Source organism: Myotis yumanensis, unplaced genomic scaffold (assembly GCF_028538775.1).
Source record: "Myotis yumanensis isolate MYYU_CA2020_CCGP unplaced genomic scaffold, mMyoYum1.0.hap1 SCAF_19, whole genome shotgun sequence".
NCBI classification, from domain to species: domain Eukaryota; kingdom Metazoa; phylum Chordata; class Mammalia; order Chiroptera; family Vespertilionidae; genus Myotis; species Myotis yumanensis.
In genome coordinates this window covers 21,469,389-21,496,630 of record NW_027223770.1, presented here as the reverse complement: position 1 = coordinate 21,496,630, position 27,242 = coordinate 21,469,389, and the positions used below count along the sequence as shown (strand labels likewise).

General features: G+C 54.0%; 1 protein-coding gene across 5 annotated transcripts in view; it reads left to right on the top strand.

Annotated features, from left to right (window-relative positions):
- The window catches only part of ACACB (acetyl-CoA carboxylase beta), an 85,337-nt gene that overhangs the window by 48,332 nt on the left and 9,763 nt on the right, over nt 1–27,242 (top strand). For 4 of the 5 annotated variants that reach the window (XM_070399244.1, XM_070399241.1, XM_070399243.1 and 1 more), the window contains 32 exons: nt 815–965; nt 1,067–1,170; nt 1,536–1,617; nt 2,045–2,190; nt 2,427–2,577; nt 3,711–3,845; nt 5,328–5,474; nt 6,197–6,385; nt 7,410–7,510; nt 8,356–8,382; nt 8,654–8,742; nt 8,823–8,947; nt 9,828–9,941; nt 10,104–10,217; nt 10,961–11,050; nt 12,033–12,151; nt 12,532–12,669; nt 13,458–13,557; nt 13,638–13,745; nt 15,346–15,402; nt 15,636–15,677; nt 16,592–16,807; nt 17,729–17,884; nt 18,792–18,995; nt 19,758–19,913; nt 21,049–21,171; nt 21,276–21,545; nt 22,665–22,762; nt 23,930–24,050; nt 24,843–24,953; nt 26,081–26,224; nt 26,563–26,683. In XM_070399244.1, the coding sequence (XP_070255345.1) occupies nt 815–965; nt 1,067–1,170; nt 1,536–1,617; nt 2,045–2,190; nt 2,427–2,577; nt 3,711–3,845; nt 5,328–5,474; nt 6,197–6,385; nt 7,410–7,510; nt 8,356–8,382; nt 8,654–8,742; nt 8,823–8,947; nt 9,828–9,941; nt 10,104–10,217; nt 10,961–11,050; nt 12,033–12,151; nt 12,532–12,669; nt 13,458–13,557; nt 13,638–13,745; nt 15,346–15,402; nt 15,636–15,677; nt 16,592–16,807; nt 17,729–17,884; nt 18,792–18,995; nt 19,758–19,913; nt 21,049–21,171; nt 21,276–21,545; nt 22,665–22,762; nt 23,930–24,050; nt 24,843–24,953; nt 26,081–26,224; nt 26,563–26,683 (4,049 nt within the window). The remainder of the gene's footprint in view (nt 1–814; nt 966–1,066; nt 1,171–1,535; nt 1,618–2,044; nt 2,191–2,426; nt 2,578–3,710; nt 3,846–5,327; nt 5,475–6,196; nt 6,386–7,409; nt 7,511–8,355; nt 8,383–8,653; nt 8,743–8,822; nt 8,948–9,827; nt 9,942–10,103; nt 10,218–10,960; nt 11,051–12,032; nt 12,152–12,531; nt 12,670–13,457; nt 13,558–13,637; nt 13,746–15,345; nt 15,403–15,635; nt 15,678–16,591; nt 16,808–17,728; nt 17,885–18,791; nt 18,996–19,757; nt 19,914–21,048; nt 21,172–21,275; nt 21,546–22,664; nt 22,763–23,929; nt 24,051–24,842; nt 24,954–26,080; nt 26,225–26,562; nt 26,684–27,242) is intronic. The other variant, XM_070399245.1, reaches the window with a different exon arrangement.

Sequence of the window (27,242 nt, the reverse complement as noted above, 5' to 3'; positions counted from 1 at the left end):
GGACTTAACCTTGAATTAAATTGAGTTTGGTGATTTTGATGAGGGAGCAGGCTTTCTTTGCCAGCTTTGAATAATTCTTTTTTTAAAAGAATATATTTTTAGTTATTTCAGAGAGGATGGGAAAGGGAGAGAGATAGAAACATCAATGATGAGAGAGAATCATTGATCAGCTGCCTCCTACACACCTCCTACTGGGGATCAAGTCCACACCCGGGCATGTGCCCTGACCGGGAATCAAATGGTGACCCTCTGGTTCATAGGTCAACATTCAACCGCTGAGCCACACAGGCCAAGCAGAATAATTAGTTTTCATCATGCTCAGCAAAAAAATTGAGACCCTTGAAGGTGAGAGAGGATTCAGCATATAAGAATTAATAGGGGAGGGAAGGAGGCCACCGTCCCAGCCCTCTTCAGATGCAATGGCCTGTGGCTTGTCTCATGCTCTGGGGCCTGGGATTTGAATGGGTCCAGTGTGAGTGAGGCAGAGTGACTGGCTGTGGTTCATTAGAATTAGAATCATGGTAATGAATCATGTTCATAGCAGTGGACAACTACTGAGCAGTGACTGAGTGTTTCACGTGGATGGTCTCACTTTAACCCGCAAGCACCTGTGTGAAGTCAGGGTTATTTCCCCATTTTCCAGATGAGGAAACTGAGCCCAAGATCACTTGAGCAGTCAGTGCTGGAGCCGAGATTGACCCAGGGTATCTGACTCGGGACCCTCTTGACTTCCGTGTTGTTCTGGCTCTTTGGGAACCACGGGGGAACCCCGTAGGCTAATCGGGAAACCAATCCGTGTGCCTTTCCCCTCAAGGAACATGGTGGTGGCTTTGAAGGAACTGTCCATCCGGGGCGACTTCAGGACCACCGTGGAGTACCTCATCAACCTCCTGGAGACCGAGAGCTTCCAGAACAACGACATCGACACTGGGTGGCTGGATCACCTCATCGCCGAGAAAGTGCAGGTGAGGAGCTGTACACGTCTCCCCTTTGGTCACAGAGAACCCTCCCCCAGCTCCCTGGGGGCTTGGTTACCGTGGATACTGAACTGCGGGGTCTTTTCCAGGCCGAGAAGCCGGATATCATGCTCGGGGTGGTGTGTGGCGCCTTGAACGTGGCCGACGCGATGTTCAGAACCTGCATGACGGATTTCCTGCACTCGCTGGAGAGGTGGGGCGCGAGGGTCACTTTCCCCTTTTGGGGTTTGCATTAGTGGCAGAACATGCGTTATTTGGGTGCAAAGCAGTCACAGGAGATGTGTGAACCCCTCCCGCACGCTCTTCAGTGAAAAGTCCTCGGAGAAACCCGGGCTGCCCTGGAAGAGGGAGGGTCGGCATCTTCAAGGCCGAGGTCAAGTACAGACAGACGGCCACGTGCTTATTCGTGCTGACCTGGGACGGTTCTTGTTTACTCGCCTTTTACGGAGACGTAGCTTTTTCCGGGACAGCCAGGCGCGTTGGGCTGCAGTCCTGGGACCTGGCCGCAGAGTTCTTGGTCGAAACCAAGGCTGACCGCCGATCTGTCTTCTCTTTCAGGGGCCAGGTCCTCCCTGCGGATTTTCTGCTGAACACTGTGGACGTGGAATTAATTTACGGAGGCATTAAGTACATTCTCAAGGTAACGGTCCGTGTTTCTCGAATGTCTCCAGCACTCTAGAGTCCCACGTCCCTGGGCAGAGCCACGCGTGGGAGGCAGAGCCCTGGACCCCGTCTCCCTGCTGCCCAGGCGGCCCTGCGGGCAGCTGATGCTCGGGAAGCAGGAAGCGAAGGAGGGTACACAGTTGGTGAGAGATGGCCGGTGGGACCATCCCCTCGGCCAGCGACCATCAGCCCACCCACAGGCAGGTGCGGTGCACTTTCTCCAGGCTCCGTGCCCGTCAGCTTCTCCCTCCGGGCGATCGGGGCCTGGGACTAGACAGGCGAGGCGTCCACCTGGCTCTCCCACAGTGGACACAGCTCTAGCCCCTGGTCGGGGTGGGGCAGCTGCTGTTCTGGGGGCAAGCAGACATCCTGATGCAAGTGGGGACGTTGCACCTGTCCCGCAGGTGGCCCGGCAGTCGCTGACCATGTTCGTCCTCATCATGAACGGTGGTCACATCGAGATCGACGCCCACCGGCTGAACGACGGCGGGCTCCTGCTGTCCTACGACGGGAACAGCTACACGACCTACATGAAGGAGGAGGTGGACAGGTGTGTGGGCGGGGCCCCGAAAGGGCGAGGCGGGCTCTCAGCCAGAAAACGGTTCCACCCTTTGCTCCCCAACTGGCTCCTCATCTATTTGTGGTGACCGTCAAATGACACCATTTGGGAAAGGGGAGCCCCCCGAACTGCACACAGGGTGAGGGACCCTCAGGGCTGCCTCAGGGAGAGAGAGGCAGCAGCGGGCCTGATGTGGGCGCCGGGGCGATGCTCCCCCGCTTCTCTAGTTACCGGATCACCATCGGCAACAAGACGTGCGTGTTCGAGAAGGAGAACGACCCCACGGTCCTGAGGTCGCCCTCGGCTGGGAAGCTGACGCAGTACACGGTGGAGGACGGGGGCCACGTGGAGGCTGGGGACAGCTACGCCGAGATGGAGGTGAGTGCAGGGCAGGTCCCGGGGGTCAGCGAGGCCTCCACTATGCCCCATCCCCACTCCCCGAGGGAGGGCCATTGCTTCTGCAAATGGGCCACCAGCTGCGAATTCCTAAGAGCCAGCGTGCAGGGTTCAGCCCAGATTCCCCGCAGTATTTAATGCAGAAATGCACACCTCCCTGGAAATGAGTAAGAACTGACTCATGATGGCGATGGTGGCCATTACAAAGTCTTCAGCCAACACCAGCAGAACACTTACCACGGGACAGGCACCATTCTAAGCATCTTACCTCTTTAATTACCCCTTTAATCTTCCCAGCCATCGTAGGAGACGGGCACTGTTTTGACCCCCATTTTACACATGAAGAAACGGCTCCCACGTGGCTAAGAAACTCACTTGAGGTCACACGTAGCCAGGATTCAAACTCAGCCTCCATTTCCACTGCCAAGGAAAATAATATTCTGACAATGGCAATGGCAATACAGGGACCGTGGGCCAGACTATTCATCTTGCTGAATCCTTATCAGAGTCCTCATTTCACAAGACGGGGGGCTCAGAGAGGGAAAGGCATGTGCTGGAGGTCGCAGGATGCGTGGGTGCCGGGGCTCTCAGCCAGAAAACGGTTCCACCCTTTGCTTATCAGAGTCCTCATTGTGGCCCAGCACGCCCAGCACCTGGGGGGAGTGCAGGAGGCCTAGTGGACTTGGGTGCCCGCACTGTGTGTACTGGGAGCACATGCTTCATTTCACAGTGTTCCCCAGAGGGTTTCTCGCTGCCTTGAGAAAAGGAGCAGGAACGTGTATGTTAATCATCCTACATACTACGATTTAATGATAGTTCTAAGAGAGAGTCTGTGCTTCCAAAGTAAAGATCAGTTTTCACGTCTGTAAAATGGGCACATAAACATACCTCCCCGGCTGGCTTTGCAGATGGAGATGATCTGTGAAGAGCACCGTGACTGGCTTCCGGTGACCGCTGCTTCCCTCTATCCTTCCAGCTTGAACCCTGCCAGGGCGTCATTCTGTTTAAATGCCGCGGGCCCTCCTCCAGAGTTACTAGTTCTGAAGGACTCTGGGCGTCACACACACAGGCCAGCCCTGGTGGGCTCCATCTCGGGTCTTCTTTCCACACAACAGGTGATGAAGATGATCATGACCCTAAACGTGCAGGAAAGTGGCCGGGTGAAGTACATCAAGCGCCCGGGGGCCGTGCTGGAAGCGGGCTGCGTGGTGGCCAGGCTGGAGCTCGATGACCCTTCCAAAGTGCACCCGGTACGTAGCGCCCGGCACAGCCACCCAGCAGGCTCACGTGGGCTCGGGTGTGCTCACGGCCTCCACCTGCCTGGTCAGTGAGCCGAGCAGACCCGAGGCTCCCGGCTCGTCTCCTGCCTCCCGTGTCCCCCCGGAGCCAGCGTGATAGGAGCACACGTGCTCTCCTTTGCTCAAACCCCTCTCAGCAGCCTTGGTCTCACTCAGAAGAAAACCGTAGTTCTTCTGTGGACCTACCAGACCCCAAATCAGCTGTCCCCACCTTCTTCGGCTTTATTCTCTCTCTTGTTCCCCCTGCTTAAATAGACCAGACCCCCCGCCTGGGACCTGGGAGGACCTCCCCAGATGCTTTCAGGGCTCTCCCTCCTCCCTCTCGTGAGCTGTCACTCAGACGTGCTCCGGGCACAGTGGGTACCCGGAAAAAACAGGTCTTGCTGACTGTTTACACCCTTCTAAGTAAGCCACGTGCATCATTCATCCGAGTATTGCTCCTTCCTCTACGGTTATTAGTACATATGCCCAGGAAAATAGCTAGAAATGTTTTGTTGTTGTTAATCCTCACCCGAGGATATTTTTTTCATTGATTTTTTTTTTTTAGAGAGAGTGGAATGGAAGAGGGAGGGAGGGGGAGAGAGAGAGAGAAAAAAAAACACACATCAATGTGAGAGCGACACATCCATTGGTTGCCTCCCCCCTGCACCCTGACTGGGGCTGGGGATCGAACCTGCAACCCAGGTACATGCCCTTGACCAGGAATTGAACCCATGACCCTTTGGTGTGCAGGGCGACGCTCTAACCATTGGGAACACTGGCCAGGGCCAGAAAAGTATATTTTTAAAAATCAGATAGTTTCTGTTCCCCAGACTATTCCATTAGTTTTGTTTTCCTTCCCATTCTTTTGTTACTTTTTCTTGAGGCTTCCCAAAGCTAGAAACAGTCTGAGCCTTTTTAGATCATTGGGAAGGTCTGTGTGCCTGCAGTGTGACTCCTTTCAGCAAACATTTCCTGGGCCAGGTGCACGAGCAGGGCCTGGCCACCAGACCCTGCAGACTCACACTCGCCTATGAGATGAGCCCTTGTGATTCAGCTCGGCAGCTCCAGTCAGGGAGACTGCCCTTGGCCCTGGCTGTGGGAGGTCCGATGGAGAAGCCAACATCAGACTGTGGAGAAGGACGAGAGGAGGTGTTGGGGGGCAGGTGGCAGAAGCTGAGGGTTCTGGGCCAGCAGAACGGATGTCCCAAACCTCCTGATCCAGGGCCTCACACATAGTAGGCGTTCTGTGGGTCCTTCTCGAATGAATCCATAGACAAACGGGCACATTAAGTCCATCTTGCCAGTTTCACTTTCCAGTATGTTGTTCTGGACCCCATCCTGAGAACACTGTCCGTGTGGCTTGCGTATTGGCAGGTCTGCCTTGGCCCCAGGCTTGTCTCAGTTGGGAGGCCACGGTGTCCTTGACCTCGGGTTCTCGTTGTGTCTCATCAGGCCAAGCCGTTCACAGGGGAGCTCCCTGTCCAGCAGACCCTGCCCATCATGGGGGAGAAGCTGAACCAGGTCTTCCACACCGTCCTGGAGAACCTCACCAACGTCATGAGCGGCTACTGTCTGCCGGAACCCATCTTTAGCATAAAGGCAGGTCTCGTGTGCAGGGCGGTGTGTCTCCCACACACATGTAGGTCGTGTGATGAGCTAGAAGGGTTGGCTCCCTGAGGTCAGAGGGCTCTATTGATGCCCGTTCTGCCCTCGGTTTGATTGTACACGTCAGGGTACTTCTGTCTGATTGTACAAACTGTCGTAAAAGCGACAGTTGGTGTTTCCGGGTTTAGTTCAGCTCCACACTGAGAATGTTCAGGTAATCAGTTAAGAAAGGAGTCAATGTGGGTCACACTTTTATTTTTTAAAAGTATTTTTATTAATTTTTAGAGAGAGAGGAGGAGAGAGCGATAGAGAGATAGAAACATCAATGAGACAGAAACATCATCAATTGGCTGCCTCCTGCACGCCCCACGCTGGGGATGGAGCCTTCAACCCAGGCATGTGCCCTGACCAGGAATCGAACCGTGACCTCCTGGTTCATAGGTCGACACAACCACTGAGCAACACTGGCCGGCACATGGCCTTGTGTTTTATCCTCAAACCATGCTGGCTGTGTGGATTCCTGCAGGGGACGTGGGACCTTCCTAGTGGGAGAGCTGGGCACCCCCTTGTGGCCAGGGGACCCTTCCACTCCGGACTGTCCCAGAGTCTGCTGGGTGCATGGGGCCTGGAGGGGTTGAGTGTGTGGGGTGCCTCGTGGTGGATGGTGGCGCCCACCCCCTGCGGGGCCTCCGGCTGATGCTGTGGTCCCGCTGCAGCTGAAGGAGTGGGTGCAGAAGCTCATGATGACCCTGCGACACCCGTCGCTGCCACTGCTGGAGCTGCAGGATATCATGACCAACGTGTCAGGCCGCATCCCTGCCCCCGTGGAGAAATCGGTCCGAAGGGTGATGGCCCAGTACGCCAGCAACATCACCTCCGTGCTCTGCCAGTTCCCCAGCCAGCAGGTGTGTGCCCCCCGCCCCACCCCACCGGGTGCCCGCGCCAGGCCGGGTGGCTCCTTGGGAACTCAGCTCCCGGACGGGCTGGACTTCTGCCCTCTGATTGACCCGGGCATCGTGAAACCCACACACGGCCCGAGATGTTGGGGGCTGAGCCTTCCCTGTTGAATCCCAGCATTCCCCCCCAAGGCAGCAGATGCTTAGAGGGACATAAACAGTTCTTGGGCCTCACCCCAGAAAACTCGGATGCAGAAAAGGAGTAGGCAGTTGGTACAGAGTGAGCATTTTCTTTTTTTTTTTTTTAATATATTTTATTGATTTTTTACAGAGAGGAAGGGAATCGGATAGAGAGTTAGAAACATCGATGAGAGAGAAACATCGATCAGCCGCCTCCGGCACACCTCCTACTGGGGATGTGCCCGCAACCAAGGTACATGCCCTTGACTGGAATCAAACCTGGGACCTTTCAGTCCGCAGGCCGATGCTCTATCCACTGAGCCAAACCGGCTAGGGCCAGAGTGAGCATTTTCAAAGAGATGCTGCCTGAAGTGATAGAGGAAGTTGTGAGTTTTTCTTGTTAGTTTGTAGCTTAGATTCTCCTCCTTGTAAGGTGATAATCTTGCAGCTATGAGTATATGTAGTATTTGTTAAAAATGGAGAGGGAGCGAGAGATAGAAACATCAATGATGAGAGAGAATCATCGATCGGCTGCCTCCCGCGCACCCCCCCGTGGGGATCGAGCTGCAACCTGCACATGTGCCCCGAAGGGGAATCGAACCGTGATTTCCTCGACACTGAGCCACACCGATGGGCCATGCTGGGCTCTTGAATTCCTCAAGCAACACACTGAGCAGGACAGACAGAGCTGTTTCTGGGTGGCCAGAGGGCTTTGGGGCTGGAATTTTCTTTTTCCAAATGAGCCTCAGACGGGTCTTCCAGGGGAGCCTTGGGAGGGTCCTTCAGGTGACTTCTGTGTGGCGACCAGCTTGTGTGGTTGTGAGTGGCCAGACCTGTCCTCTTTCCCGTCCAGATAGCCAACATCCTGGACTGCCACGCGGCCACCCTGCAGCGGAAGGCCGACCGGGAAGTCTTCTTCATGAACACGCAGAGCATCGTGCAGTTGGTCCAGAGGTGAGTCCTGGGCCCTGCGTGGGGTGCACTTGTCACTCTGAATCATCCCCTGTGTCACACCAGGGTAGTGCTGTGGGATTCTCGGAGGGGCAGGCTCGACCTGGGGGATAGCACATGGGGTCGGGAAACCCTGAGTACAGTCCTGGCATAGCCATTCCTAACAGCAGAACCCCGGGCAAGGCACTGACCTCTGTGGATCTCAGTTTGCCAGTTTATAAAATGGGAATAAAAGCACCTCAGGCACAATAAGTCATTCTAAGTGGATTCATTTTTTAAATTAATTATTTTTATCCTTACCCAAGGATATGTTTTCATTAATTTTTTTTTTGAGAGATAGGAAGGGGGAGAGAGAGAGAGAGAGAGAGAAACATAGATGTGAGATAGAAACATTGATTGGTTGTCTCCCATACGTGCCCCAACTGGGGGATTGAACCCAAAACCTGGTGACTGGGAATCGAACCAGCGACCTTTCATAGCACGAGACGATGCTCAACCAGCTGAGCCACCCAGCCAGGGCCATGTTGTGTATTTTTAAAATCGCACTTGAATAAACGGGTGTTATAGGTTCTTCTTCTCTTTTGTTGTTATTGGGTGATACTGGGGTTAAACTGGTTTCGGCGTCTCTAAAACTCAGCGTCACACCTCCCGAGAAACCCCACTCCCTGTGTTCAAGATGACCGAGAAGAAATGTTCTAGGGAACGTCCAGGTTAAAATTGGGTTTTAAAGGGAAGCGAAATTGACACAAACCGTTTGGTAAATGCCTTTCAAGTCTTGCTTTTTTCCAAACTGTCTTTACACAGTGGATGGTTAATTGGAAATTTTTCTTTTCAACCATGCATGCAAGGCTGACCCCTTTCAGCATCCCAACTCTGTAAGTGTGTTTCCTTCTCTCTGGGGATGGGGCAGGCGCCATCCGAAGGCTCGGGCGTGATGTGTGACCTTGGGCAAGGCTCTGCTCTCTGCCCTACAGCTCATGCAAATGAACCAACTTGGCATCCCTCCCAGGCCGAAGGGTCAGAGGGCTGCATCCCCCACAGACTTGACTCGTTTGCCTTATTTTGAAATCCTAAAAGCCCTGCCTGGGGATGTTCAGGCGCCAAGAGGTGGAGTGGACCGCTCAGGCGCCTTCCCTTCCTCCCCAGATACCGCAGCGGGACCCGTGGCTACATGAAGGCAGTGGTGTTGGATCTCCTGAAGAGATACTTACAAGTCGAGCACCACTTCCAACAAGGCAAGAGTCGCCCTGGCCCAGGTGACGCGCCCCGGGGCGGGCGGGGCCGGACCTTACCCCGTGGCCCTGTCTCCCTGCAGCCCACTACGACAAGTGCGTGATCAACCTGCGGGAGCAGCTGAAGCCGGACATGGCGCAGGTGCTGCACTGCATCTTCTCCCACGCGCAGGTGGCCAAGAAGAACCAGCTGGTGATCATGCTGATTGTAAGCGGGGCAGGGCGCCCCACCCGGGCAGGGGCAGCTGGGTCTGCGGGCGTTTTCCGGGCAGGGCCAGAGAGGAAATATTTTAGATTTTGCAGGTCATACGGTCTCAGGCCGGACCGCTCAAAGCTGCCTGTGTACCCTGTAAGCGAATGTGCGTGGCTGTGTCCCGATAAACGTTGTCAGCCCCTAGGGGGGCTCATAACCAACACCTGCTGTGTGCCAGGCACTCCTGGCATGATGGGGGTGAGGCATATTGCTTCTCTGACCTCAGTTTCCTCATCTGTAAACTGGGGATTATGATGGCAGCTCCTCAAAGGGTTGGGAGAATTTGGGGAGATGAATGTCGAGGGCCTAGCTCAGTGGTCGGCAAACTCATTAGTCAACAGAGCCAAATATCAACAGTACAATGATTGAAATTTATTTTGAGAGCCAGATTTTTTAAACTTAAACTATATAGGTAGGTACATTGTTATTAACTTAATTAGGGTACTCCTAAGGCTTCGGAAGAGCCACACTCAAGGGGCCAAAGAGCCAAATGTGGCTCGCGAGCAGCAGTTTGCCGACCACGGGCCTAGCTGCTTGCCTGGCCGTAGGAAGCACCCCATCACTGTTGGCCTTTGGTAGTGATGCAGGCACAGACTCAGATGTATTTTTTTCTTACCCGGGGGAGGGGGGGGCGGTTAGGGTGTGTTTGGGTAGATGAATGAATGGATAGGGTGATGGTGGAAAGGGGAGGGGATGTGCCTCCGGCTGTGCCAGGTGTCTGCAGAGGCCGGCAGCTGTCTGGTTTGCCGGGGCAGCCACACCCTGGCTGAGGATGGTGCCGGCATGTTTCCTTCTGCCGGACAACAGCCGCTCGATTCTGTTTCCTCCCCCAAAGGATGAACTCTGTGGCCCAGACCCTTCCCTGTCGGAGGAGCTGACCGCCATCCTCAGTGAGCTCACGCAGCTGAGCAAGACCGAGCACTGCAAAGTGGCCCTCAGAGCCAGACAGGTGGGGCTGTGGGACGCGGTCGCCACTGTGCTCGGGGGTGCCATGCTCCGTCCCCACCGTGCACAGCCCCTTGCTGCCGCCCACATCCAGCCCAATGGGCCTCGCCCCTGGCTTCTCCCCTGTGAGGTGGCTCACCCCGGCCCCTCCCTCCCCTCCCCACAGGTCCTGATCGCCTCCCACCTCCCCTCCTACGAGCTGAGGCACAACCAGGTGGAGTCCATTTTCCTGTCGGCCATCGACAGGTACGGCCACCAGTTCTGCCCGGAAAACCTCAAGGTGAGGCTGTCTCCATCCCTCCACCTTCCACAGGGCAAGGCTGTGGCCCAGGTGGGGCCTAGGGGGAGGCGGGCTCCCTGGCCCTCGGTGCAAGGCACAGTCACAGATGCCAGCGGCTTAGTCCAGTGAGGCCGGGGCTGCCCAAGGGGCTGCGGGGGTGGGAGGAGCGGGGTGGGCAGGGAGCATGGGGGGCTCTCAGGCAGCAGGGCTCGCCCGGGAAGGAGGCGATGGAGCTTGGGAAGCTGCCAGCCTCACATGGCTTCGTCTCGGCTTCGTCTTCCCGGGGCTCCCCTGCCCCCTACTCTGCTCATCTACAAGCTTCCAGGTGTGCCCTCTGCGTCTGGGAGCCCCGTGCAGTCAACTCAGAGCTGCCCCACATTCAGATCTTATGGGCCTGCGGTACTGGCAGTGCTTGGCGATAACATTACCGGCTTCTCCCCCTTGCTCCCACCCCTCCTACTCATCCGAGTGTTGGTTAAAATTTATTGCCTTGGCTGGTTTGGCTCAGTGGATAGAGCGTTGGCCTGCAGACTGAAGGGTCCTGGGTTCAATTCCTGTCAAGGGCACATACCTGGTTTGTGAGCTCGATCCTTGGTTGGAGGCGTGCAGGAGGCAGCTGATCAATGATTCTCTCTCATCATTGATGTTTCTATCTATCTCTTCTCTGAAATCAATAAAAATATATATTAAAAAAAATTTATTCAGGTTTACTTTTCTCTCTTTTTCCTTCTCATTTCCTGTAGAAATTAATACTCTCGGAGACGACCATATTTGACGTCCTGCCCACTTTCTTCTATCACGTCAACAAGGTGGTTTGCATGGCATCCTTGGAGGTAAGTGGGAGAGGCCCCTAGGACCGCACAGTACCGCACGGGCCAGTTCTAGCATCCACATACCTGACCCCGGGCCACACCCTTGCAGGCATGATCTTATTCTACTGATAAGGTAGTACCGTTACTATTCCCATTTTACAGAGGAGAAAACTGAGGCTCAGAGAGGTGAAGCAACTTGCTCAAAGTCACACAGCAAGGAAGTGGCAGAACGAGGGTTCACACTAGGTCTGCCCTTGTCCAGAGTCCTTGCTGGCAACCCCTGCTATCTCGTGTGCCATTCCTGCTGCCTCGCAGGGCACAGTTAAACTCGGCATCCAGGCTTTTACTGGGGGCACCGTCTGGCTAGCACACACCAGCGTTCTAAACTCCCAGAAAGAAAGCACATGTTGAACATAAATCATACAGTTTGCACACTTTAGGCTCCATAAACCATTTGTATCAGGCATAGTGGGAAATTTCCCCAAATCCAAACTCCAGATGCAACCACTAATTTTTCATATTGATTACCTGTTGAAATGGTGATACTTTAGGTGTTAGGGATGAAATAAAGTTATTATTAAAATTCTCTTTACCTGATACCTTTTTTTAAAGTGGTTTAAAATTGCATACGTGGCTTGTATCCCATTTCTATTGGACAGGACTAATCTAGAGCAGGAGTTGGTCATCTATAGCCCGTGGGCTACATTCGGCCCCCTGCTTGTTTTTATAAATAAAGTTTTATTGGAACAGCCATATCCATTCACTTACATATTGTCTGTGACAGCGTGGAATTAAGTAGTTGTGATACAGATGATATATCCCCTGTAGCCTAAAATATTTACTATCCAGCCCTTTGCAGAGAAAGTAACATTCTGAAATGTGAACGAAGTTGCTCTTAACGATGGCTCAGAGATAATTTAGAAGTCATTTCTCCAGCCTGAATTTTCTCAGGTTGCGAAGGCGCTCCCCTGAGAGAATGTCCTCTGTGCTCCTGTCCCGTTAGGTGTATGTGCGGAGGGGCTACATCGCCTACGAGTTAAACAGCCTGCAGCACCGGCAGCTCCCGGACGGCACCTGCGTGGTGGAATTCCAGTTCATGCTGCCCTCCTCCCACCCCAACCGGTATGCAGTGTTAGGGGAGCAGAGGCCTGGGGTGTCTCTAGAACTGAGCCTGCCCCTCCCCAGGCTTCCGGGCCCGGGACACTCCTGGAGAAACTGGCGCTGAGAGTGTTCATCCCGTTTGGCTGAGTTCACTACTTTGGATTTACCCAGGGACCCTGCTGGGACTACACTCCTATGTATGCTTCATTCATTCATTCATTCATTCACTTGTTGAGCTCTTAGTCCTCAGCCCTGGCGCTGACCTCAGTCCCCTCCACCTCCAATTGGATGCCCCCTTTGGGGAGAGCTCCGATGCTGGCTCACCGGTTTCCAGGGCAGGAGCAGCTCGTGGGGCCAGATCCGCAGCAACGACCTCACCCCCACCGGCCGTCCCCCTGCAGGATAGCCGTGCCCGTGAGCATCACCAATCCCGACCTGCTGAGACACAGCACCGAGCTCTACATGGACAGCGGCTTCTCCCCCCTGTGCCAGCGGATGGGCGCCATGGTCGCCTTCAGGAGATTCGAGGAGTTCACCAGGTACCCAGAGTGCCTCCCCAGCACCCCGAGGGGGCCGAGTGAGCTGCCTCTGACTCCCCTCTGTTCATGTGACACATGCGGTGGGGGCGGCCCAGACATATCGCACAACAAATGAATAATCGCAGTTTAACAATATTGTAGCCAAGAGTGGGGGCTTTCGTGTCAGCCCGCCTGCGTGCGAGTTCTGGCTCTGCGCTTCCTGACTGTGAGACTCGAAGCTAACTGCTTGACCTTTTTTTGTGCCTTAGTTTTCTCATCTGTATAATGGGAATAAGCAAAGGAACTACTTCATAGGGTCACCAGAAAAATTAAGTGAAATAGTACATTTTAATATTGTATTTAAAGTATCATTGATATGTAAATAGCATAGTAAATGTCAGTGATCAGTCCTGCTGTAATTAGTGCCTTTTTTTAAACCCTTTCCTGCGTGTTGCGCATTGTGTTTGGGTTATGTTGTGTCTTCACTACAGTGCTAGGAGCTGTAGTGGTTACTTCTGTTGTCCTTAGTTGACTCAGAGACGTGGGGTGAATCATGAGGGCCTCCTAGCTGGTAAAAGGGGGGCCCAGCTGACGCCCCAGAGTCCAGACAGCCTTTCTTTTATTCGTGATCTCAGATCACATGGGGTCATTCTTCCCTCTTGGGAAAGACCCCGTCCGTGGTGCCTTGGACCTGGTCAGGAACAGAATGAGCTCGCAGAGTGGTGGCTGGGAGAAGGGAGGACTCAGGCCTGACCCACGGCCGAGGCAGAGCAAGGCCTCAGCCCTCCCTCTCTGTCCCGCATCCCCAGGAACTTCGATGATGTCATCTCCTGCTTCGCCAACGTGCCCCGGGACACCCCCCTCTTCAGCAAGGCCCAAACCTCCGTGTACTGTGAGGAGGACTGCAAGGTAAGTGCCTGAGCAGGAGCAAGCGGGGGAGGGGCGGGCAGGGCCCGGGTCCTTTACGCCGTTGCCCTGTTCCCTCCTAGAACTTACGCGAAGAGCCCATCCACATCCTGAATGTGGCCATCCAGTGCGCCGAGCACCTGGAGGATGAGGAGCTGGTGCCGATCTTGCGGACCTTCGTGCAGTCCAAGGTGCCTGCGTGTGCCTCTGGTTCTGGGTCCCGGGGGAGGAGGACGGGCTGTCCTGGGGAGGTGTCCCGTGCGCCCGGGACCTGCTGAGTGTTTCAGAGCCACAGAGCTGGCTTCTCACCCGAGCTCTGCTACTCCCCATGGCCGTGACCATGGACAGCGGTGGCCGAATGAAGCAGAACCTTGGCTTCTTCCCCATAACACGGGGGTGGCATTTCTCTCTCCCAGGGTTGCAATGATGAAATGACAGAATCTGTACACTTAGGCTGTGCAATGATGAAATGACAGAGTTTATACACCACTCAGCACAGAAACACATTCAGTATATAGTTCTGGGTTTGGTGGAATGTGTGTTGGGATAGCCCAGAAAAGTCACCATTTTGAAATGGTCACTGGCCTTGACATCCGTGTACGCAGGTAACCGCAGGTTGCTTTTATAAACGTGGTGGCCATTGCCAGTCTCACCCTGGCAAAAGGGACACCTGTTTAGTATGCTCAAGGGCCTCAGCTGCAAACAGACGTGGAGCAGCTTGGCAGGTGTAGGTCGGAGAAACAGCAGGAAGGTGCTGGGTGGCCTCAGGCAGGTTACTGTACCTCTCTGGTCCGTAGTTTCCCCATCTGGGATGCTAAGATTCTTAGCTCATATATAATCACATCTGCCAGCCACGGTGTCTGGCTGTTAGTTCTTGACCCTCCTGGTTCGGTGGTGATTGTGTGTGTTGTGTTCCCCATATTATCCTGATGGACTGGACTTGAGGTCCCCCAGAGGACCTGGCCTGGTGCTGAGTCATGGATAATGTCGTGAATGTCAGTGATGTACCTAGCCTTTGCTTGGTCAGTCAACAGCTGACGGTGTTCATCATAGAACATGTTTAAGGTGCAGACAAATCAGAAAAGTAGGTTTTAAAACAAAGCCCACGGCCTCACCGTCCAGAGGCAGCCACTGTGAAAGTATTGGCATATTTCCCCTGCCTGTTTTTTCTTCGTTTTAACAGAACATTATCAGTAGGTTTTTTTAAAAATATGTTTTTATTGATTTTTGAGAGAGGGGAAGAGAGAGATAAACATCTATTGGTTGTTTCCTGCATGCACCCCAACCAAGGAACAAACCCACAACCTGGGCATGTGGACCAGGAATCAAACTGGCTACCTGTCAACATCATGAAAGATTGCATGACATATTAAAAAGTCTGTATATTTTAATATAACATTGAATATAATTCACATAGCACACTATTCTCCCATTTAAAGTGTACCAGTGCATCCTGGTATATTCATAGAGTTGTGTAAACATTATTATAATATATTTTCTCACCCCCTCGCCCCCCAAAAAACCCTCTACCCTTTCGCAGTCACTCCCCATTTTTCTCCAACCCGGTGCCCTCCTCCTATGTCCCAGGCAACCACTCATCTACTGTCCGACTACGGGTTTGCCTGTTCTGGACATTTCATATAAATGGCATCCGACAGTCTGAGGTCTTTTGTGACTGGCATCTTCCTCAGTATAATGCTTTCAAGGCCAATCCGTGTGGTAACATGTATCAGGACTTGATCCCATTTTGTGGCTGATACCATTCCATTGTGTGTTTGGTTTTCAATGCAGAAAAACATTCTTGTGGATTACGGGCTCCGAAGAATCACGTTCCTGATCGCCCAGGAGGTCAGTCGGCGCTCGGCGCCCCGTTTGCGTCTCCTCCCTTCTCCAAGACCCAGAGCCGTTCACTTGACGTTTACGCTGCAGATGGGGGTGGAAGAGATGGAGCGCTAGGGAGGACGGCTTTCCAAGTGATTCATCCTAGAAGCAGATGGGGTCATCGTAAAGAACAAGCACACGTGTGTTGACACGCGTCCTGCCGGATTTAATGGTCTTCTGTGTGGATTTCTCTTTTGCAGAAAGAATTTCCCAAGTTTTTCACCTTCAGAGCAAGAGATGAGGTATGACCAAAAGCAGTGATACTGTTCTCTCTTCCCCGGCATCTTTGATTTTCAGGAAGACTGTCCCAGTCCTTAAGATATCCCCGTGCTCGAGAACGTGGCAACTTTCATGCAGACTCCCCTGCTTCCTCTGGGGTATTTCCAAGGAGAACCCCGAATTTCCATGTGGAGCTCAGACCTCGCGCCTCCCGCCCTTCAGCCTTCACTGCAGGTGTCCCTCTGTCATGGGGACAATTTTTGGACTTGCTGCTGGACTCAGAAAGATGGTCCTCCCAACCTATTTTTTTTCTCTCTCTCTTTTTTTAATCCTTGATTTTTAGAGAGAGTGAAAGAGAGCGGGAAAGACAGAGAGAAACATCGATGTGAGAGAGAAACATCAATTGGTTGCCTCCCGTACCAGCCCCAACCAAGGCCCAGGCTGGGGAGGAGCCTTTTCCCGAGGCATATGCCCTTGACCGGAATCCAACCCGAGACCCCTCGGTCCACAGGCTGACACTCAACCACTGAGTCACGCCGGCCAGGCTCTAGTCTCAAGCATTATCCGTTGCTTTCTTTTGAGGACGAATTTCCATAAGGAAACCAAGGGTCAGTGACTTCTTGAGAAATACCCTGTCCTATGCCAGAGAGGGAGCTGGCTGGCTGTGTGGGCAGGTGCTGGGAAGCAGCTGGGCTCACCCGGGAGCCTCCTGCCCGCACGCCAGCCTGGCATGTCGTCTGGATCTCTGCAAAGTCCCAGCCCTCTTGAACCCAGGGGCTTGCTCACAATTATGACATAATGACCGTACATTTCGAGGGCTAAACCCGCAGACACCAGCGGTCTGCAGGACAGGGTGTGGACCTAGCAGGGTCACGGTCCAGCGTCCAACTGGGTGTCTGTCTGTGTGTCTGTCCGTCCTCTCTCCGTCGGCCTGCAGTTTGCAGAAGATCGCATTTACCGTCACCTGGAGCCCGCCCTGGCCTTCCAGCTGGAGCTCAGCCGGATGCGCAATTTTGACGTGACGGCCGTGCCCTGCGCCAACCACAAGATGCACCTTTACCTGGGCGCTGCCAAGGTCAAGGAGGGCGGGGAGGTGACCGACTACAGGTTCTTCATCCGCGCCATCATCAGGCACTCGGACCTGATTACGAAGGTAACGTGTCTCGGGGTGTTTCTTTCTTCCCCTGAGGAACTGTCTCACCCACTCCTTCCTGCAAAAACCACAACAAAGGCTCTCGCCCATAACAAGCTCTCCCGCCCCCCGCACCCCCTGCTCCCTGTTATTTCTGCAGGCCGACGCTCTATCCACTGAGCCAAACCGGTTTCGGCTGTGTGTAACTTTTTTTACTGATCCCCCGTTGATGGATGTTGAGCTAATCTCTGATTTGCTGCCTCGGTCAAGTAGATGTTTGCATCGGTTTTATTATTGCTGAGGTGCAGTGAGGCCAGCAGATCAGGGGGCAGTTGCCATTGGAAAGAGCGTTACTCACAGTGCCCAAGAGGGGGGCTCGCCAGGCCGTGGAGGGCCACATGGAGATGCACCAGGGCTGTCAGGAGGTGGGGGGGGTGCGGGGGGGCGTGGGGAGGGGCGGGGGAGCTTGTTATGGGCGAGAGCCTTTGTTGTGGTTTTTGCAGGAAGGAGTGGGTGAGGCAGGTAAGCAGGCCTGGGATTGGCCAGTTCGGGGAGTCTCAGCGGGCTGTAAGCACAGGGCTGTCTGTAGGTGTCGGTACCTGAGCCGGCATGACCTGGGCAGGGGGGAGCGTCCTGGAGTGTGAGAGCCCCACGGAGGAGGTGGTTGGGGTGGGGGCTCTGGAGGCGCTGGTTTGCATTGGAAGGTGTGCTCGTCGGGGAGTTGTTTCCTATCGAGGACTCGGCTGACTCTGGAAGGCGCAGTCCCTCCAGGGCCAGCCAGGCCCCAGCTGTCCGAGCGTCCGGACACAGACGGTGAAGGCGCACAGCCTTTGTCAGCCCCAGGCCTTCGGAGGGGGCTCTACTGTGCTCGCCGGGCACACCTTTGGGAGCAGAGCGATTCCTCTCCGAGGCTTTGCCTCAGCGGCTGCCCCCCCCTGGCAGGAGGCCTCCTTCGAGTACCTGCAGAATGAGGGCGAGCGGCTGCTCCTGGAGGCCATGGACGAGCTGGAGGTGGCCTTCAACAACACCAGCGTGCGCACCGACTGCAACCACATCTTCCTCAACTTCGTGCCCACCGTCGTCATGGACCCCTACAAGGTCTCTCTCCGGGCCCTCGCCCGCTCTGGGCTCAGCTCCTGGGGACCAATGGCTCTTCGTGCCATGCTGCCCTGGGCACCGCCTCCTGGTGCTCGGGAACCGAGTTACAGGACGCGCATGAGCGTGCCTCACTTTGAGGACCACACGGATGCCCCAAACGTCTTGCAAAACAAAAGGGTGTCCTGTCCCCGGGTCCAGGCTCTGCCGGGGACCCCGCTGACTCTTTCTTCATGAGCAGGCAGGGTTTAAGGTGGTGATTGTGGGATGAAAGAGGTCCTGGTGCCTCATCCTGGCATCTGTGGGGTGCAGAGGGCCCATGCTGGTGCCCCGCCCCACCCGTCCCCCCACTTCCCAGCAGAGAAGATGTGTGGGCTGGAGATGCATGATGGGATACAGGTGGTGTCCCAAAGGAGCACGAGCTGTTGGTCACCAGCCTCCGTGTCCTCATCTAAACGGGGGATAAATATGCTGGCACCGCCCTAGCCAGTGTGGCACAGTGGATAGAGCGTCGGCCTGTGGACCAAAGGGTCCCAGGTTCGATTCTGGTCAAGGGTACATACCACGGGTGCAGGCTTCTCCCCAGCCTGGTCAGGGTTGGTGCAGGAGGCAACCAATCCATGTGTCTCTCACTCCCTCCTCCACTCTCTAATAATCAATGGAAAATATCCTTCGGTGAGGATTAAAAAAAAAAGATGCCGGCTCTTCTGAGTCACGAAACAAAAGGGGAGAATGAGCTCTGAGTGCTCGGCCAGTGCCTTTGGTCATTAGTAGCCAGCAGTTGTTGGATACACACTGTGCCCGGGCATTGTGCACTCGGCGTATCCTCACTGCATGGCTGTCAGTGCTAGAGCTGCTGGGAGTGTGTGCGGCCCGGGCTCTGACACGGGCCTTGCTGTGACCCGGGCAGATCGAGGAGGCCGTACGCTCCATGGTCATGCGCTACGGCAGCCGGCTGTGGAAGCTGCGCGTGCTCCAGGCCGAGGTCAAGATCAACATCCGCGAGACGGCCGCCGGCAGCGCCATCCCCATCCGCCTGTTCATCACCAATGAGTCAGGCTACTACCTGGACATCAGCCTCTACAAGGAAGTCACTGACCCCAGATCCGGAAACGTAAGGCGGGGCGGGTCCCCAGGTCAGGGCAGAGGCAGGCTGCGCCCTCGAGTGGGACGTGGAGGGAAACGCACTTGGTGGCTGCCTTGCCTGGCCACGCGGAATCCGGCAGCCCCTGCGAGCTCTGCTGAATCCCCGTTGTTCACTCCCCTGGGAAGGACAGGGATTCCGTGTTTAATCCATCTGGGACCATGTCGGGGATCGGATGTGGGGTGCCCTGGATGATTATACTGCAGCCTCCCGCATCGGTTCCCTTAGGGACATAGGTATTTCCCACAACCATGTTCTAGGACAGACTTTTGTGAAGTGAGTCAAATATCCCCTTTTTAGGATGGCAGCTATCTTTTCGTTTTGAAATAATTCCTCTCCAGAGGTTGCAAAAATAATACAGAGAAATAAGTAGCACGGAAAGTTCCCATGTACTTTCACCCAATTTCCCAACCTTGTCAAACTAGGAAACTGCCCCGGGCTCAGTGCTGTTAACCCAAATTCGGACTTCCTCCGGGTTCCATCCACTTTGAGGCCATCTTGTTTGGCTGTGCGTGTGCGCGTGCGCGTGTGGTACTGTCATAGTTATATTCTGGGGGCTGTGTCCACATCTGCCACTGTCCCTCCTTGTGCTGGCTGCCCACAGAGGCAGAAGAGAGGTGAGCAATGCCAGGCACTCGCTTTGTCCCGTAAGGTGACAGGTTTGCTCCCCGCGCTGCGATTTCATTGAGACGTGTCTCCCTCACGCTCTGTGTCTCTTTCTTTCTGGCCCAGATCATGTTTCACTCCTTTGGCAACAAACAAGGAGCCCAGCACGGGATGCTGATCAACACTCCCTACGTCACCAAGGACCTGCTTCAGGCCAAGCGGTTCCAGGCCCAGTCCCTGGGGACCACCTACGTGTACGACTTCCCGGAAATGTTCAGGCAGGCAAGTCCCGCGGCTGAGACGCAGCACGGGCCCGGGTCTCCTTAGGAAGAAAAAGAAGTTACATGTGACCCTTGAGCAATGTGGAGGTTAGGGGTGCCGACCCCCGGTGCAGTCGAAAATCTTCATATAGCTTTTGATTCCCCCAAAACGTAGCTGCTAATCTACTGTTGACCAGAAGCCTTACTGGGTAACATAGCTGATTAACACCTATTTTGTATGTTACATGTATTACATGCTGTATTCTTACAATAAAGTAAGCTGGAGAAAAGAAAATGTTATTGAGGAAATCCTAATGATGAGAAAATGCATTTATAGTATTTATTGAAAAAAATATTTAGAAGCAAGTTGCAGAAGGATGAGTGTAGTGCTATACCACTTACTTAAAGTTTAAGTCATGCAAAAGACTACTACATGGCTAAATGTATGCATACATGATGAAATAAAAACATGCAAGCATGCAGAGGACTGGTAGACACTAAATTCAGGGTAATGATTCCCTGTGGGTAGGTGTGGGGAGGAGGGTCAGGGATGGGGTGAGGAGGGGTACAATAAGGGCTCCAACCACATCTTATTTAAAAAAAAAAATCTTAAGCAACTACGGAAAATTATGATTTGATAAAACCATGCGATTTGTTGTTCTGCATGTTAAAAGTAGCTCATGATTGCCTGGCCGGTGTGGCTCATTTGTTGAACATCAACCTATGAACTAGGACAGTGGTCGGCAAACTGCGGCCCCTTGAGTGTGGCTCTTCCACAAAATACCACGTACGGGTGCACACGTACAGTGCAATTGAAACTTCGTGGCCACACTCAAGGGGCCAAAGAGCCGCATGTGGCTCTCGAGCCACGGTTTGCCGACCACAGAACTATGAGGTCAAGGTTCGATTCCCAATCAGGGCCCATGCCCGGGTTGTGGGCTCCATCCCCAGTAGGGGGTATGCAGGAGGCAGCCGATCAATGATTCTCATCATCGATGTTTCTCTCTCTCCATCTCCCTTCATCTCTGAAATCAATAAAAAAAAATTTTTTTTAATAGGAAAAGAAAGAGTAGCTCATGATTTAAAAAGAGAAAGAACTAGTAAATGTGCCTCCCTACTGGTGACTCAGGCTTTTCTTTTTCCTCCCCTCTTCCCAGGCTCTCTTTAAACTGTGGGCCTCCCCAGACAAGTACCCCAAAGACCTGCTGACATACACGGAGCTGGTGCTGGACCCGCAGGGCCAGCTGGTGGAGATGAACCGACTTCCCGGAGGAAACGAGGTCAGGTCTCAGCGGAGCCCAGCGCCTGGCCGGAGCCGCCCGTTCCGAGAGTGTCCCCCCGAAGACACAAACCCGCTTCCCTCGTGCCTTTGTGTCGTCACCAGGTGGGCATGGTGGCCTTCAAGATGAACCTGAAGACGCGGGAGTATCCGGAAGGGCGGGACGTGATCCTCATCAGCAACGACATCACCTTCCGCATCGGGTCCTTCGGCGTCGGGGAGGACCTCCTGTACCTGCGTGCATCCGAGCTGGCCCGGGCCGAGGGCATCCCCCAGATCTACCTCGCCGCCAACAGCGGGGCCCGCATCGGCCTCGCCGAGGAGATCAAGCACGTGTTCAAGGTGGCGTGGGTGGACCCCGAAGACCCCCACAAGGTACGTCAGGAGCGGTGTGGCAGTGTCGCTCCGCTCGGCTGGCACTGTATCTCCAGTGGAGGCGACAGTGCCCACAGGGGGTGAAACAAGTCTTATTACTCTTTTTCCATATAGAGCACAGATATCCTACATAAACAGGCATACCGTGTATCGGTATTAAAATTTCATGGGAGCCCGGCTGGGCGTGGCTCAGTTGGTTGAGCGTCAACCTATGAACCAGGAGGTCAGAGTTCGATTTGGGTCAGGGCACATGCCCGGGTTGCGGGCTTGATCCCCAGTGTGGGGTGTGCAGGAGGCAGCTGATCAATGAGTCTCTCTCATCATTGATGTTTCTCTCTCTCTCTCTCTCCCCCTCTCCCTTCCTCTCTGAAATCAACAATAATAACAAAATATATATACATATATATATTTTGAATTTCATGGAAGGGGATGGCCGTTAGGAAAACATGCCTAAAAAGGCTCCTTAGGGGACAGTAATGAAAAAGGTTTATGAACCCTGAGCTAATGCAGATGTATATACAGATATAGAATATATACTGTCTCTCCTGAATGCAGCAAACACTGAGAATGCAAAGGTGAAATATACATCGTCCCTGGCCTCGGAGATTTGTTAAAAATCGTGGGGAGACGTGGAGACACCAGCTACACTGGAAGGCCACATGAGCGAGAGCACGCGTTTTATGACGTGAAAATGCAGGGGACAGAGTCCCTCTTTGCAACCACAGCCTGCATTTCGAAGGGGGCAGTCATGCCCCCCACCACACACACACACAGAGTACTACAACAACATGCGGGTGGGGGAGGCTGGGAATAAGGAAAACAGTCTGAAAAATCTCGCTAGGGGAGCAATAGTGAGAAGGTAACTGGGAAACAGAATCGGAGCAGGGAGGCTGGAGGCGATGCTGTGAGGCTGGGGGGAAAGCATTAGCACAACGCAGATCTTGCGTTTGTAGCTCTTATGAGCATGGTATTAAGTCAGACATGTTAACATATCGTTAACACATTATTAACATCCATTCTGCAGTGTTGATATGTTTTTAAAAACAGTTTCCTGTCAAGGGCAGGAAAATGGATTCATAGCCTCACTGGAGTATGTTTTTTGTTGTTGTTGTTTTTAAGGGATTTAAGTACCTGTACCTGACCCCCCAAGAGTACACCAGGATCAGCGCCCTGAACTCCGTCCACTGCAAACACATCGAGGAGGAAGGAGAATCCAGGTAAGTGGCAGGTGGCTCCCTCCTTTGGCCTGGGGTTGATTTCAGCTATTGCTGGGGAACCTGTCTCTTTGCCTCCGTCTGTGGTGGTATTTCCAAGAGGGTGGGGCTGTGTGTACAGTGGGACCCTGGAGCTTTGACTTAAATACCTGGGGTGTTCTCGGAGGTGAACCCCTCCTTCTCATCCCCAAATAAGCCGTGCCTCTCACAAATATAGACATTACAAGGGGGGTCAAATCAATTTCCCATGAAGTCCCCAGAGCTGCAGGCTCACATTATAGGATCAAATTAGCCAACGGATGCAGCAGTGATTTGGCAAGCTGGGAAGGTGTGGGCAGGGCAGGGGTCGGCTCCGCTCCCCACCCCCCGAACATCACAGCTACCGGCTGTCTCTTCCAGAGAAAGTAGTGGGTTTGTTGTTGTTTTTGTGAGAGTGACTGAATCAGAATTTCCCAGGCTGAGTTTTCTGCAATGTTAGTTGGTGATACGTGGGGAGGAGGAGAAACTTCCATCATCAAGTAGGTTTGGGAAACACTGGGTTCCATGAGATCTAACAAGCACCTTTCCTAAGGGCCTCCCCCAAACCTTTAAGTTGCTCAATGCCTTGTGGATCTCGAACAGGTTAGGAAGTACAGTGTCTCTCACACTTGGGTGGCCAGTCTTGATTGATTGATTGTGAGCTAAGTGGCTTCCCCATCTCTCTAGACCAGTGGTCGGCAAACCGTGGCTCTCGAGCCACATGCGGCTCTTTGGCCCCTTGAGTGTGGCTCTTCCACAAAATACCGACTTCTTCGCATGGGCCACGTGGTTTCAATCGCACTGTACGTGCGCCCGCATGTGGTATTTTGTGGAGGAGCTACACTCAAGGGGCCAAAGAGCCGCATGTGGCTTGCGAGCCGCGGTTTGCCGACCACGGCTCTAGACCAAATGGTGTTCTCAGTTGCTTCAGGAAGAAGGCACGGTGGGGATGACATTTCACTAAGACAGCCTCCGCACGGTCTCCTAGAAACTTTAGGGCCAATCACGGAGGTCCCAGACCTCGACTTCCATTTCGCCTCTGGCTGCTTTACCCCCGGCTTGCCCCTCCCGCCTCAGGCCCTTGGGCGAGGGGCCAGCCTGGGATTTCTCTGGACCCCATCTTGCGTTTTAACTCGTGTTTGGTTCTTGAAGGTACGTCATCACGGACATCATCGGGAAGGACGACGGCCTGGGCGTGGAGAACCTGAGGGGCTCAGGCATGATTGCAGGGGAGTGCTCCCTGGCTTATGACGAGATCGTCACCATCAGCTTGGTGAGTCTCCTCTGGCTTCATTGTCTGTTATGTCTCAACCTTTTATTTTAGGAAGTTTAAAATAGTCACAAAAGGAAAGAGTTGATAACGAGGGGGCGGTCCACTGAACCACACTGGCCAAGGTACTCTCGCTTACTTCATTATAGCCATACAGCCCCCAATACATATAACACAATAGTAGGTTCTTAGTAGTTGTTTGGGGGGAATCGGAAGTTATTCACTGATTTTATTGGGGGCAGTGGTTAGCCCTCCTAACTCCTGTGTTGTTCAAAGGTCAACTGTGTGTGTGTGTGCATATTCATTTATTTAGAAATAGTTTTGGACTCCCCAGCAGTTACAAGTTAGTATAGCGAGGTCCCGGGCACTTCTCCCCCAGCCTCCCCCGTGACGGAATCTTTCACACGTGACAGTACGTTGTCAGAGCCGGGGCACTGACCTGGGCACAGACTTCCACGCGGCACAGCCCTCGCTCGGATGTCCCGTTTCACACGCACCCTCAGCCGTCCTTTGGGTCGTGGGAGCGGCTGCGAGAGCTCATGGATGACCCAGCTCAGAAGGGCTCCCCGCGTGCCTTGGGAGGGGGAACCAGAACATTCCGTGCCTGCTGCCTGTCTAAAGCACCCCTCTTGGTTGACGGGGTTACTCCTGGGTGGGAAGCCAAGGTCAAGGGAGCCTCAAGGTCAGGCTTCACCTCTGCTGTTCGGCCCTGACTCCGGTCGCCATCTGTGTCCATCGGGTTCCTGCTGGGGGCGGGGCAGCCTCGGGAACTCAGAAGGGGTCCTGTCTCCACAGGTGACCTGCCGTGCCTTGGGCATCGGGGCCTACCTGGTGAGGCTGGGCCAGCGGGTGATCCAGGTGGAAAACTCCCACATCATCCTGACCGGAGCCAGCGCCCTCAACAAGGTGAGCGCGAAGGGCCTGGGGGTCGTTTCCCATCCCCTCCTCCCCTCGTCCCCTCCTCCCCTGGTGGTGTCTTCTCAGTGTGAAACCGGTATCATTCCCACTGATGTAAGAGCTGTTTTCCCAGTTTGCAAATATCTGGGCCTCTTAGGAATCCCCCCACCCCACCCCACCCCACCCCCGCCAAAAAAACAAACAAACCCCCAAACCGAAAAGGATTTGGCTCTATGTTCCTGACATTTAAATTTCAAAAATTAGTTAATTTCAAAAAATTATTAAAATTCATAAGATAGCATTGTACCCTGCAGAAAATTGGAAAAAGACCCCCACATGTAACTGTGCTCCTGCTGTAATTCTGGTGTATTTCCCTCTCATCTCCTCCCTCCCTGTGCCGAATCTCAGTGGATGTGCAGTGTGGTTTCTGCTTTGTTCACGCCATGGCAACATTGCCGCGTTGCTGTAAAGCTTCCCTGATAGAATGTTCTCAAATCCCACTGAGGGTCTCCAAGTGCGGCCGGAACCAGCAGCATCAGCGCCCCCGGGGACGGGTTTGAGATGCAGATCCTCAGGCCCCGTCCCAGACCCACTGAGTCAGAAACATGAGGGAGGGCTTTGCTTTTTTACTTATTTTTTATTTTTATTGATTTCAGAGAGGAAGGGAGAGGGAGAGGAGAGAAACATCGATGATGAGAGAGAATCATTGATCGGCTGCCTCCTGCACGCCCCCTGCTGGGGATCGAGTCTGCATCTGGGCCATGTGCCCTGACCAGGAATGGGACTGCGACCTCCTGGTTCATAGGTCGATGCTCAGCCCCTGAGCCATGCCAGTCGGGCACGTTTTGCTTTTGAGATGACCAAAGTCATCGTAAGTCATCGTAATCAAGGTCATCAAAGGACACACTGCTTCTCAAATTGGGCTGCATGTTAGAATTATCTAGAAGTTAAAAAACACACCCAAGATTCTAATATAATCGGACCGGGTGCAGCCCGGGCATCCGGGTGTGTAAAAGCTCCCAGTGATTCCAACGTGCCGCCAGGGCTGAGGACCACCGAGGGAGATGACCACCAAACAGGAGGGAGTTGGTCCCCGGGCTGGGCAGGACCTTGCTAACCCGGCCGTGTCTAAGCAGGTCCTGGGCAGAGAGGTCTACACGTCCAACAACCAGCTGGGCGGCGTGCAGATCATGCATTACAATGGCGTCTCCCACATCACCGTGCCCGACGACTTCGAGGGCGTTTATACCATCCTGGAGTGGCTGTCCTACATGCCAAAGGTGCGGCATCCCCCTCCTGCAGCTTAGCGCCTGGAGACGCTGTCATGACGTTCATTGGCTGCGTGGTGTGGGAGCACGGGGAGCAGGGAGCTCTGCAGGTGTGGCTGGGTGAATGCTTCTTTATCCCTCCCTCCCTCCCTCCCTCCCTTCCTCCCTCCCTCTCTCCCTCCCTCCCTCCCAGGCACCCAACCCTGCACTAGTTGCTCTTGGCCTTAAAAAGAAAAATCAATGGCCAATGATGCTATCGGTTGATCCTTTAGGAGGGGATGGGCTAGATTTGATTCCTGGCTTTCCCCCTCAGTAGCAATCAGAGTTGGAGACACAGCTTTCTTTTCCAGGATAATCACAGCCCGGTCCCCATCATCACACCCACTGACCCCATTGACAGAGAGATTGAGTTTTCCCCTTCGAGAGCCCCCTACGACCCCCGGTGGATGCTAGCAGGAAGGCCTCACCCAAGTAAGTCCCCAGGCATTTGCCTGAGACCTGGGTCTCGGGTCTCCTTCCTGGGCCTGAGACGCAGGAGCCCTGGGTGGGGAGCATCGGTGTTGAGGGGGTGCGCCTGAGGTCCCCTGCGGAGAGCGCGGAGGAATTGAGGTTTTACTCTGTGCCTTTCCCGAGCGACTGACCGAGGAGGATGGAACCAGCCTCCGGTTTCTGGAGCTGAGGGATGGAGATGAGATGCAGGGCAACAAGGTCGTGACCTTCCCCACCTGCCCTGTGGTTGTACAGGTGCAGAGTCCTGGCTCCTCTCTCCTTTCCCTCCCCTCTTCCCTCCTTCTTTCTCTCTCTCTATTTGGTTAAACCTTCACAACGGAGCTGTCTGTGAGTTTACCCAGGACAGGCAGCTTCACCTCTTCTGCATACATGCATACACACATGCAGATACTCATGTGCACACATGTTAACACATGCACTTGCACACACACATCCTCTCCTTCTCCGAAAGCAGCAGGTCTGTCCCCTGGAGGTATATGATTACACTCTGAGCACCCAGAACAGGACAGGAAAGCCGAGC